Source organism: Myiozetetes cayanensis, unplaced genomic scaffold, assembly GCF_022539395.1.
Source record: "Myiozetetes cayanensis isolate MyiCay16 unplaced genomic scaffold, myiCay2020 scf7, whole genome shotgun sequence".
Classification (NCBI taxonomy): domain Eukaryota; kingdom Metazoa; phylum Chordata; class Aves; order Passeriformes; family Tyrannidae; genus Myiozetetes; species Myiozetetes cayanensis.
The window spans coordinates 20,640,740-20,653,303 of NW_026087964.1; the positions used below are offsets into that span (position 1 = coordinate 20,640,740).

The following is a 12,564-nucleotide window of genomic DNA, read 5'->3' on the forward strand; positions in this document are numbered from 1 at the left end:
TCCCATTGAAGATTTTCTTACAGACCTTGGCTTCTGGATCACTGTTGATGCTACAGGAATCATCATCATCAGATTGAGGACCATTTCTGTTAGAGGGGGGGGAAAAAAAAAAAAGACAAACTCAGTCTTAAAATCATATGAAAATTACAGCACAATAGAAAACAGAGCTGGTCACTCCACTGAGACTTCTGGAGTTATTGTACCTGAGCTTCAAAGAGGCATAGCGTAATGTTGCTCCTTCAAACTCTTTCAGACTTGGGTCGGGGTTCACAGTGGCTGCATGTAGATCCTAGAGATAGAAGCAGTGCTATTAGTATAGTTTTAATACTATTAAAATAGTATTAAATACACCATCATGTTATTTTTATCTCAAAGGAAAATTAAATCCTCCCTGCAAAGAAGCGATAGTATTTCTGGCTGAAGTTGAAAAGAGGCATGCATATATTTCTCAAGCTGCATTTCATTCAGTGCAGGCATCTTATTTGTTACATCATGGCAGTTGCCCTGCTAGTTTAGATTGAATCCATTCCAAGTGGAAAGATCAGGAAAGGCAGCATGTTTGTGAGCTAGACATCCCTAGCAGTACCCCCATTCACTTTGGCCTAGGTTATGAATGACATTCATGGAAAAATAAAAAGGGAAAAAAACAGCCACTGCCATGCAAAAAACAAGGGTAATAGTATTAAAGGGTCTAAAATCTGACAATATACTTGCCTTCCAAATGTCACTATTAATCTTTCCCCCATTCAGTACAGCAAAATCACTCCATGGCTGTTTCTAGACACATAATTATTCACACAGGAAGAAGCACATTGATAAAAAAAAAAAAAAAAAAGAAAAAGAAAAAAAAAACACAAGACACTGTTGTTAGCATTGGTATTTACAGGATGGGTTAGGGAACAGATCACCTCAAACTTCAACTACTTACTCCACTATACCGTGGCATTGGGAGGAAAGGGGAGAGAAGACATGCCTGTAACAGTTACTTACCAAAACAAATGATTGAAACAAGGAAAGTTAATATAAATTAGGAACAGACAATGAAATTACTCTTTAACTATGATCTTAAAAGCAAGCAAAATGAATCTGAATATGAATGTTGGCCACAGCTGCTACAGCCTTTGATAAACAGCAATTAAGGGGAAACATTAGGATTTCCATTTGAATGGCACTTTTGTTACAAGACCCTAACGCTACTGGAACTAGAAATACTGAAATACAACAATATATACAAGGATAAGAAACATACAAGGTAAAAATCAGAGAAAGCACTAGAAAAGGAGAAGGAAGGGAAGGGGGATTAGTAATGAGTGCAGAGTTTTCTTGCTGAAAAAGTAGTTTTCAGAAGTCTATCACCTTTTTTTAAAAAACAAACCGAAGCCAAACAAAGCACCTACCCTCTCATTTTCTATTCAAATTTCTCAAAAATTTGGTATAATCAAGCAAGTAGCAGTGCATTTAGCATTACAACAACTTAAGGTTCAGCCTTTTCTGTAAAGCCTGAGAGAAACAGCTGATGTTGGAGCAGCCTCTCTCCTCTACCACATCAGGAAACAAATCTCACAGTCCTGAACAGGTGGGACAGGAGATTTGATTGCTGAGCACCAAATCAAGAATTCCTGAAATTAATTCCCCATTTAAGATGAGCTCTCCCAGGCTGTCCAGCTCAGCCCCCAGATGTGTGGTTAATATGGCCCCAGTGCATTAATATGCAGGGTTGACTTCTCACCTCAGAAGCGTTCTCAACATATCCCCACTGGAGGAATTATTTCGTGAAAAGCAGCTCCCGGGAGTACCCCTTCCCTAACATGCCTATAAATTAATTGATTTGTTAGCTTTTCCTACCAAGTTCCTTCTCTTTAATTGGTAGTGGTTATATTACCTACAGAAGAACTTCTAGAGGTGATCCAGGCCTCAGATGAGTCAGGCTATAAGACAAAAACTACCTTCACCAAACACTGACATAATCTCAAGAGAAGCTCTTATTGAAACTTAAACCCTACAGCTTTTTCTCTGCACAGGAAATGGAAAAGAGGCAGCAAGATTTCTAAAATTTGGAAGAGAACATTACAAAAGACAAGGACTCAAAAAGGAAGTAATTTGGCAACACACAAGAGAAAAGAGTAATCTAGAACTAAGTGAAATTTAAACAGTTGTGCAAAACGAAAATACATTTTCATGCCTCTGAGGTGGAGGAAGGGAAGGAATGATACAGGTTATTCATATTTAGCATTTATTAGCATTTCTGATAAATCAGCAGAATTTTCACATAATGCTTAACCCATAATTGCTTTGGATTGAAATTTACTGATTATCCTGTGAAAGAAAAAATGCCTTGCAGCCTGTGTAAAAGTAAGACATTTTCTCTTTTTTTTCCTTTTTAAAATGCTTTTTGCCATCAGTATGCATTACAGCATCATTCCTGCTACCCATTTTTTTTGATTCTCTGTTCAACAGTAATAACAGTTTTTCTTTATGCTAAATATCCAGAGTAAGCTACAAGATAAAAATGGCTGACTTGATCTGTTCTTTGTGGACTGCCTTCAGCTGTGAGCCACATTCTAACAAATGAAGCAAAGCTTCTGTATATTACATCATTTAAGAGACAGGGACACAAGAAAATAAAATGAGGGGAAAAAAAAGAGGAAACAAGACAAAGGGTAAGAAGATGTTACTGTGGGGGAAAAAAGTGCTTCTAAGTGTTTATTTGACAAACTCAAAAGCTGAAAAAGCCCAAATAAACTCACCTCACAACTAGCACATGATGATTTACAGCCAAAAGTGACCTAGATAAGTATTTTTATGGACTCCCAGAAGCCTATCGAGAGAGATATGAAATGCTACCCCTGCCACGCTTCAATCCTAAATTAAACTCTTTCATCTGCCTAAAACCTGTGTACCCCCCAAATTTTTCATAATAAAGCAATACAAATTCCAGCATGTGGGGAATGAGGTAAACCAGCCCTCTCCAAAAAGATTATCTCAGAGCACAGGCTTCCAACAGCAATGAGAGAACCAGCAGTACATAGCTCACATGGGGATCCAACTTGGAAGTGGAAACTTTCCACCGCAGCTGGTGCAGCCAGTGGTAGTACTGGGATAAAGGTATTTGGGAGCCTCTATTTTAGATCAAATTCCACAGTGAAGTGTCAGATTGACCATCTCACAGACACTTGTATTAATCCTTCACAGGGAGGGAGAGGAGGAGCACTTGGGCTAGGCTGCAGTGCAGCAAACAGGAATTGAAACAAATATCACCTGCAAGTGACCTGGAGATGATTCAGTGCTGGCATGTACCAACTGCAGAGAGACAAAACCTCCAAAATTCATGGCAGCTGATATTGTCAGAATTACTTCATAACCTATCCCTATCTCTTAAAAACACACTGTGACTTATTTTCCTCTTACTACTTTCTACTGGGGTTCTGCTCAAAATGAGCTGAATCACAAAGGATTCTTCCTCCAGTTCCCTTGTAATAAAGCTCAACACCTGTGGTTTCCAGAAATGCAAGACTTTTCCTAACAGTTTCCATTATAACTCCAGCTACACCTGTTCTTTGTAGCAGTTTCTGTGTTTGGCAAGGGACAAAGTCCAGAGCTGAATTCATGCTCTTGTTCTGAACTCTGCTAGTGTAAGTCTGCTGGTACTGCATTGCAATTCTATCTTAGTAATCACTGAGTCAAAAAAACCCAATATTGTTTCAATAACGGTAAGATGCTTATCAATGAATGCAGAAATCCTCAAAAAGCAAATGCCTTTGCCTATACCTACCATTAAAATAATCATATCATACTAATACAAACTTTGGGAATGTATTTATTTTCCAGATCATCTTTTATGCCACAGTATATGGTCTTGATGCTGCCACAGAACTGTCTATGCATAAATCTTTGCTGGAACAAATTCCTTGCTGAATTAAAACTGCCATATCAAAACCTAGATGAACGTACTATGTATTCACATACATGTCTTATTTTATACATCTATACTGTATTAAAATCTGTTTCACAAAATCGCAGAATATTCTAAGTTGGAAGGGACACACAAGGATCATCAAGTCCTACTCTTAGGTGAATGGCCCCTGCAGGGATTGAACCCACAACCTTGGTGTTGTTACTAGCACCATGCTCTAACCAACTCATACATTTTGTATTCTCCATGATGCTGCTGAGAACTAATGATCATTAGTACATCTGACACATTACCAGCAGGCCTGATTTTTAAATTGTAAAGACATTTTAAACAGAAGTAAAAAAATATTTGAAATGAAAATACATTATTTTTCCTCTGCAGTTTACAAACCATCCTTATTTTTGGTGTCTTGTGAAAAGCATCTGTAACTTACTAATTAAAGTCCCATTCTCCACATTTTAGAGCAAGAAAAATAATAATGGTAAAGTTATATCCCTCATGTGTACATTACAGGAATTTATACTGGAACCATGTGCAGCATTTTACATTCAGCATGTCTAGATTTTTTTCTTGTTTTCTTGTACTGGAATGGTAACACTTGCAGTTCTTTCTCCATGAATCCTCTCAGAAATAACTTCCAGCATGCCTAGTGCACAGCACATTCCATGGGAGCTTGACTGATGTAAACCATAACTGAAATGCTGTGGTCAAGTTTGCAAGCCTTATGAATAGCATTTATGAACATGTGGGAGCAATCTTTCTAAAATAATGACAAGACTGTACATATTTAAGCCTATACAAGATAAAAGTTTCAGGGGCAAGATGGTAATACATACTTGAATGTCCTTAATGCCTCTTAACTTCCATTTAAGTTAGTTTGGTGCACATATGAACAAAATCAAGAACAGAAGAAGTGCTGTATCTAAATGAATTAAAAAACAAACAAACAAACCCCTAAGGATTGTCTGATCAAAAACTCAAAGCCAGTACAAAGACTTCCCTTGATTTCATAAAGCTGCAGACATTTTTCTGAAAAGTTAGTATGAAAAATAATTATTTAACACCAAATTTATTTTATGTTACTATTTAATTCCACAGAAGTCTCCCCAGAATACTAAAACAAAGTGATTGTATTTTTCGAAGCATACTCTTCTTCATGGTAATTGAATTTATTTTTCTACTTACATGACACCAATCAAACCTGTGGATTGTGCCTGAAAGGATTATTTTAAATGGTGGTATCACATACTGCTCTTTCAGCACACGTGGAGGAGAGTGTGCACTTTTTTCTGTTTCTAGTTAAAGACTGACTGCAACACACTGATAGGTATTTTGTACTGGCAGGATGTACAGAGACTCACACTGGAGGACACTTCATGTTTATTCAATAGAAAGCACCCTGTAAAGAATCTAGTGTCTCAAACGAAGACTCATATTTTTTTTTTTGATACTCCTACCAAATGAACCAAAAAGAAAGAAGATGCCAACAAAGAGTTCAGCCAAAAGACTACTATAATGTGCAAAAGTTTTATGTATCCTGTATCCAAATAATGCAGCAATGCTTCAGCATATGCTACAGAACTGCATAAGCTTCGCATTCATCAATGACTCATTCACCAGTCACTGGCTGCCTAATTTATCTGAGACATGTCTGATTTCATCATAAACATCCAAAGTTTAGGGTGTTTTATGAGGCAAAACCATTACAAAATGAACACAGAAAGTACATACTTACGATGCATTATCAAAAAGTAGCTACACTTTGGGACGTTATCAGGCCAGTTTAGCTAACAGTTAAACCTGCAAGTTCAAAAAGTTATTTTCCTTTTCTTTACAGTATGCAGACCACAAGAAGACACAGTATGTTACCTCAGTTTCTGGAGTAGGAGACGGTGTAATGGAACCAAGAGATCCCTTTCGTGAGCCCTGGAGATCTGTTGGGATGGACACAGGACGCTGCCACTGAGTTGTTCCTGTGGGTATATGCCAGTAGTAGATCCCAGCAATGTCATTGATTTTTTTCCAGCCAGGTGGTAAGTCTGGGTCTGTCTGAAATGACTGATCACTCCATATATCTGCTGTGAACATGAAAAAAAAAAAATCACACAAAGACACAAACAGTTCTTCCATGGGTCTGCACAGCTGGTACTGCTGTAGTACAGTTCCTGTGTAAATGAACAATAGAAAAACATACTAAATTATTGAGGCTCAAAGTAATGTGACAAAGCCTGATTCTGGCATATAAAGAGAGGAAAAAATGGCACTACTTACTGAAGAGCTGTTCTAATATGGCAGCTATCCAATACCATCAGATAGCTTTTCTAGTGAGATTTAGCTTCGAGTACCTTAAGTCACAGCATAGAAAGTAATATTTGGAACTGTGGTGTACTCTATCCTCTTCATCACACCACCTTCCCTCCTCAGTGCATGGCAGCAGTATTGATGAGCATGTATTCCTGCTTATCAAAGTCAGCACAGCACAACAGAAACCCCTCCACACCAACCAAACAAATCACACTGGGTTGACTTTCAACATCTAGAAGACTGCTTGTTCTAAACAACAAGAACCTGAGAACTGAGCGATCATTTCAACACACCCTCACTGTCACAAACAAACATACTGTTTTCAATTGGTTTTATAATGGGGTAGAAAAGAAACCATCAAAAACTCATTCACAAAGCCAAGGCAGAAATGAAATACTGGCACTACTGACTAATCTTCTGCTAATTTAAGAACACACCAGCAATTCATACTGCAATTAGAGACATTCCCATATTCACCTGGGATTATAGATGCATGTAAGAGATGTCACTGGTGGAAAGCAAGCCCTGCCTTTTTGGAAAGGCAGGGGCACCGTTCTGTGCAAATCAGCTGTACCCCAGCAGAGGCAGTTACCCTCTGCTGGGTATATGCTTTCCAGAGGCTGGGAAGGGAGACAGTGCTCCTCTAAACCTCCCAGCTAAACTGCTTTATTGGTGTTACTGTGGTATATGCTATTAACCAGCTGCCGTGGTGTACTCCAAGGACTATCAAGCTGTACAAAGAAACAACTGACCTGCTGGACTGACGTTTCCACAAGCACTTGTACAGAGATGATGAAGGCTGATTGCAGCACGTGAACTGAGCTACTGAGAAAAAACCCCAAGAATACCAGTGCTCACTCACCATACCAATGAGCAGTGTTTCATCTAGTCCAGCAACTTGTTTCTTACCTTCAAAGACAGTCCTCAAAACTCCTTCAGCAGGCAACAGACATATAACCTGTTGTTATATTACTGCCCTTAATCCCTTTTTGGAATAAAAAATTCTGTACTACTCTAACCTTCAAGCCTCTTTCTAGGTGTTTTATCATGGTTGCTTATTTCTGAATTTCTCTCATTTCTGTTACCCACATTTATGCACATACATACAAACAGACACATGAAGGGTATAATAACTTAAAATAACTCTTACACTCCATGGCACAAACCAGACCATTTCTTCCCCAGAATCACTTAAGAGTTCTTAAATTACTGATTTACCACTGGATGAATAATCTAACCAAATTCTCCAGAAGAAATACTGGAGAATATAATTCCACTTAAATTCAATAAAGAGTCTCACCCATGGTCCCATATCTGAAATCAGCAATATTCCTATATTCAGTTCCAGAAGTTCCCAAATATTCTAAACACCTGCTTCTAAATGTCCCCTGTTGTAGCCTCTACTGCCTTTAAATACGTAGTTCCTGACTCCAAGGTCTTACGTGTTTTAAAGGACATTTTCATCTTCAACTGTGCTCATTTTTGTTTTCCAGCTGAACAACTCAACTGCACTCTTTTCAAGCACATAAAAAGAAATTAAACACAAAACACCTTCTACTTCTTGCATGATGTGGTCAAATTGTAATGTAATCAAATATCTAAACATACACTGAAGTATGTGTGGCAATATCTGTGACTCCAGATACCCCTGGATGTTTAAATAACTGGTTCAGAAAACTCCAAAATATCACAATAATGCCAGTGTTCCTAGAACTTACGTACTGGGTAATGCACTCCAGGATAGCAAAACAATAAGTCTTTATTATACAGAGAGGCAAAGCTCCAGATCAGTTCAGGTTCATACCATCTACAGAATTGAACAGCCATACTTCAACACTAGAAATTAATGTTATTCTCCTCGCTTTAAGGTAGGCACGGCTTCTGTTCTTGCTATACATACATACGTATGCATACACAGCTATTCAAATATCCAGTCAATAAAGTGTTATGCCATGGCTGCATTAAACTACTAATTTCAAACTAATCAACTGAACATGCAGAGGAACCAGCTTACTGTTATTTATTATTGTCATGACACGCAGTACCAGAAAGACCTAACAAAGAATTACTTTCAGTGAAAGCAGTAAGTAAAAGCAGACAAAACACACAGCAGAAAAACTGTTAACCCAGAGACCTAAACCAAAAAGATTCCTGCAACACTTCATTAGAAAAGAAGAAATGATCTTCTATGTCAACAAAGAGTTGGAAGGAAATAATGTAAAATATCTGGGAGCACTCAGGTAAGAAAATACCACCTGGATGTAATACTAATTTACTTTGAAAACTTATCCTTTAACAAAAATAAATACACCAAAATATGTTTGCATATGCTTGGAAATAAAATAAGAATTAACTGTAGGGGTTTTTTTCAGTTAACACAGCTCAGGACTTTCAAAGGGCTGCATTTCCACACAGAATGACTACGATATACATCTGTGCACAAGAAGCACATTGCTGGTGAGCAGGTACTCCTCACACAGAGATACTGACCTCAAATCAGCATCACTGAACAGGAAAGCACCAGATGGCTCATGTTCATACTGAAATACCAATGCAAACCTGTACATCAATCCAACTCTATTGATATGACATTAAATAACATGCGTGAAACAAATCCAGTAGGAAATAAAACTGATCACATTGGACTTCTTAATCTGAAAGTGAGAATTCCTCTTATGTCTGCAAGGTTTTAGAGGTAAAAACATTACATGGAAATAGTGATCCACAGACCAGAAGGAACTAAGTCCTTCATGCTTCCTCAGTGGCAAATGATTTGCAGTGATCATGAACTTTTCTCTGATTCCTTCCAAGTCATCCCCAGGAGATGAAGTTCTACTTGGCATCTCCTGGCCTTTTCCATGCCTTTCTTTATGCATTTGTTGATGCAAGGTCAGTGAACCAGGACCTCATGATTGCTTACAAAGCTTTTGGGTTTGAAAGTATCATTGCTCTGCTAATATGGAGAGCATGACTTACTATAGAACTTTAGAGCATGATTCACAAAAAGAATGTATCCTTTTGTACTGAGGTTGGTTTACCTATCACATGTATTAGAGTAAACCATGATCCCCTGAAAGGCTATACTGTTAGACATTTCTGATATAAAATGCATAAAGCCACAGGAGTAAGAAAAAACAACACTGAACTAGAATAAAAGAGCTACTCTAACTAAGCTGAATGAGAAAGCAGACACTGAGTTTCTTTAAGAAGCCTTGATTCATATTATCTGTGTAAGCTGTCTTTCTACAGCAAGAAAGAGACAAATTCTTATCAATGGAAAAACTAATTTAAAATGTAACTGATTCAAAACTCTGCACAGGAATGAGTTATATCTTTATGCAGGCACCATGCAGACTCACATCACACTGCAGACTTTTGAAAGCCATCTCTTTTTCTGGAGAAAGCCCTTACTGAACAGTGTGGCCCCACTGCCTAGATACACCCTGGAGATGAAGTCCAAAGTCAGCCTTCACCGCAGAAGACTGGACAGTCAGCCTGCAGCTGATCTTTCACCTCAATTTCTATTCTGTCCAGACACAGGGTGCACAAAAGATGTCACCAGCAAGGCAGGCAGCTCTCATCCCAGATCTGCCCACAGCGGCACAGACATGCTGGTAAGTCCTCATCAGCAAGCTGCTGCCTGGAAAGCTGCCTAAGATTCGTGGGAGCTGTCACCAGCCAACTGCTGAAACAGACTTAGAAATTCACAGCTGGCCTTCTGCAGGCAGAGTCATGTGAAGAGAGGGGTCGCAAACAGAGGACTGGCGTTTTCCAGTTGGATTTTTACCTCACGAAAGACAGATGCTTAAACCCATGTCCATACAGAGGCAAGATCCCCAAACCAGCTGTTCATGGGGATGCTATTACAGAAGCAGCATGAGTCAATTCTGGTGAACAAACATTACAGTAAAGGAGATGCAGCAGAGGATTTTGAGGACCAAAATGGAAGACTACCTAAAAACATGGAAGATGTGACTTAAAAGAAGAAGCTAACTTCATCTTAAGAAAACCAACTGGGCTTTCCTGCCTCCATCAGGTCCTGAACAAGGCCCTTGGGAAACCAGATTTTTCCCCACTACCTAAAGCTTCCTTAAGAGCTGGAGACAGAGTCTCTTCTTATGGGGTCCAACATGATGGGGCACATGGCTCCTGCCCAAAAACCTTTGGCACTGGTCTCTGCAGAACTTGGAGAGAGGAATCTGCTTGTTACATCCCACCACACAGACTTTGCTTCCTGTCTTCAGAGACTCAGTAACACAGGGATGATCAGAATGTTTTTAGCAGAATTATGACAAAAAATCAAATAATCAGAAGTGAGAGTCCAAGGGGATGGTAGTGCCGGCAATGTTCATTCCCTTTTAAAAGCAAATGGGGAACTAGTTGGTTGTTTCTCTATAAAAATTAAAGTGAAAGAACAAACTCAAAAATACTCAGTAAGACTTTAGAAAAGCAACAGATATTTTTAAAAGGTATAAATAATTCTATAAATAAATAAATAAATACACAGTTGCGTCTGAATTTTTGCCTGAATGGCTGAAACATGAAGCCTGTAATAAAAAAACCACAGTAATAAAAAATACAGCCTTCATCCTGGTATCATTAAAACTTCAATAATACTAGAAAAATGAAGTCTGTTAAACAAAATGAAACTCTTCATTCACTCTGTGGAAACAACTAGCAATAGACATGTACCACCAGAAAACCATAAACACAGTCATATTTAACTGGTAATTTTGACTAGGAGAGCCTTGTGAACACATTTTGTATTCTCAATAAGATAGGATAAAGTCCACGTAATGTAATATATTTCTGTTTGTAACTCCCTTCTCCAAATGTCAGCCTCTGCCAATTACCTGATATAGAGCAGTAATAAATTCCATGCTGTAGCAGTAGTTGAGATATTAAGTCTAGGGTAATAATTAGAAATTTTGTATTATGTTTTTATTCCAAGTTAAAATTATTTTACTATCTGAGGCTCATCTAGGAAACAGTGTTATGATACTGAAAAGAAACAGTAATAAACAGCATAAATAATTCACTGAAGGGCATATGTAATTGGTGACCAAGCTCTGTGGTAAAAATAGCACTTTTATCACTTAATTTATTGTTGTTTCAGGCGAAAGGATAGTTATCAAATTGCTGTCATTCTGAATCACTCTTTAGCTCCTGCTCAATTAAACAGAATTTAAAACTAAAGTATTATAGCAGGTTCTTTAAGAGCAGACCAAGCTGTGCAGTAAATGGAGAACATTTATTTTTTTGTAATTTTGCAATGCCATGAGCAGTTTCCTCAGAACAGGCACCCTGTGTAAGGCAAGGTCAATGTTCACCAAGTACAGGTCACATCAGCGGCATCCCAACAGATGCAAATAGTCTGCTCTGCATCCCAATGCTGTGCAGCTTTCCAGCTGCTGTTCCTGACTATGACAGTACCATCCTCTGCTGGTGTAATTTGTGCATATTTCGTAATTAGAGACACTAAATGCCATGAAGCTGTAAGTTTTAACTAGTTCAGGCTCTCCTCTGCAGGCACAGCTAGAAATCCCTGTCACTGGACACCAAAGACAGTCATTTAAGACAAACATAGGTGTAAAGAGAATGGCAGGAGCTTTTATACAGTACTACACTGAAGTAAAATGTTCAAACAAGGCTGATTTGGTGTTATAACAAGGGTGGAATGGAATAATATCAACAAGATGCTTCATTCTCTATAGACAAAAATTCTGTTATCTAGAAAACTGGTTTCTCCATCATTCTTAGCAAAACCTATATCTATCAGCGTAAATCAAACCATAGACTCCACCCACCACTGTCAGAAGTTGGTCTAAGACTAAAACCTAGCTGGTATGACAATGTGCTTGTGCTCAATTAATCATGATCTTTTATTGATAAAGACTAGAGATGTACCACATCATTTCAATAGCAAATCTGAGCCCTCCTTTTTGGAAGGAACATAATCGAGTTCTTTCCCTCTCTGAATTTAAAAAGTACCAGACAGTTTAAAATAGTAATAAACAAACTTTCTCATTTTGGACTAGTAAAAAAAGAATAAAAGCTGCAACTAGGTGTTATCTCCACTTCAAAGAGAACTTCTGCGGTGATGATAAGCAAGGTGCTGGGACAGAGACCAGAGTCAGTGCCTCTCTGCTTAGGTCCTTGTGCATGAGGGAACCTGGTTCACTAAAGGGCTAAGCAAACTTACTTCCTGAAAAAATTACTCTTAATTAAGGCAACAGGTCTAGCACAAAAAATTTTGTATTGAACTGGGAGATGTACTTGGAAAAACAGACATGTATTTTGCATGCACAGTTCTTCTTTGGGTGAAAACAAATCCCACCAACCAGCAC

General features: G+C 38.3%; 1 protein-coding gene across 11 annotated transcripts in view; it reads right to left on the minus strand.

Moving 5' to 3' along the window:
• The window catches only part of APBB2 (amyloid beta precursor protein binding family B member 2), a 186,548-nt gene that overhangs the window by 65,802 nt on the left and 108,182 nt on the right, over positions 1-12,564 (minus strand). For 5 of the 11 annotated variants that reach the window (XM_050338427.1, XM_050338429.1, XM_050338430.1 and 2 more), the window contains 4 exons: positions 5,783-5,991; positions 715-777; positions 204-289; positions 26-86 (listed from right to left, as the gene is read on the minus strand). In XM_050338427.1, the coding sequence (XP_050194384.1) occupies positions 26-86; positions 204-289; positions 715-777; positions 5,783-5,991 (419 nt within the window). The remainder of the gene's footprint in view (positions 1-25; positions 87-203; positions 290-714; positions 778-5,782; positions 5,992-12,564) is intronic. The other 6 variants (XM_050338432.1, XM_050338428.1, XM_050338437.1 and 3 more) reach the window with 3 other exon arrangements.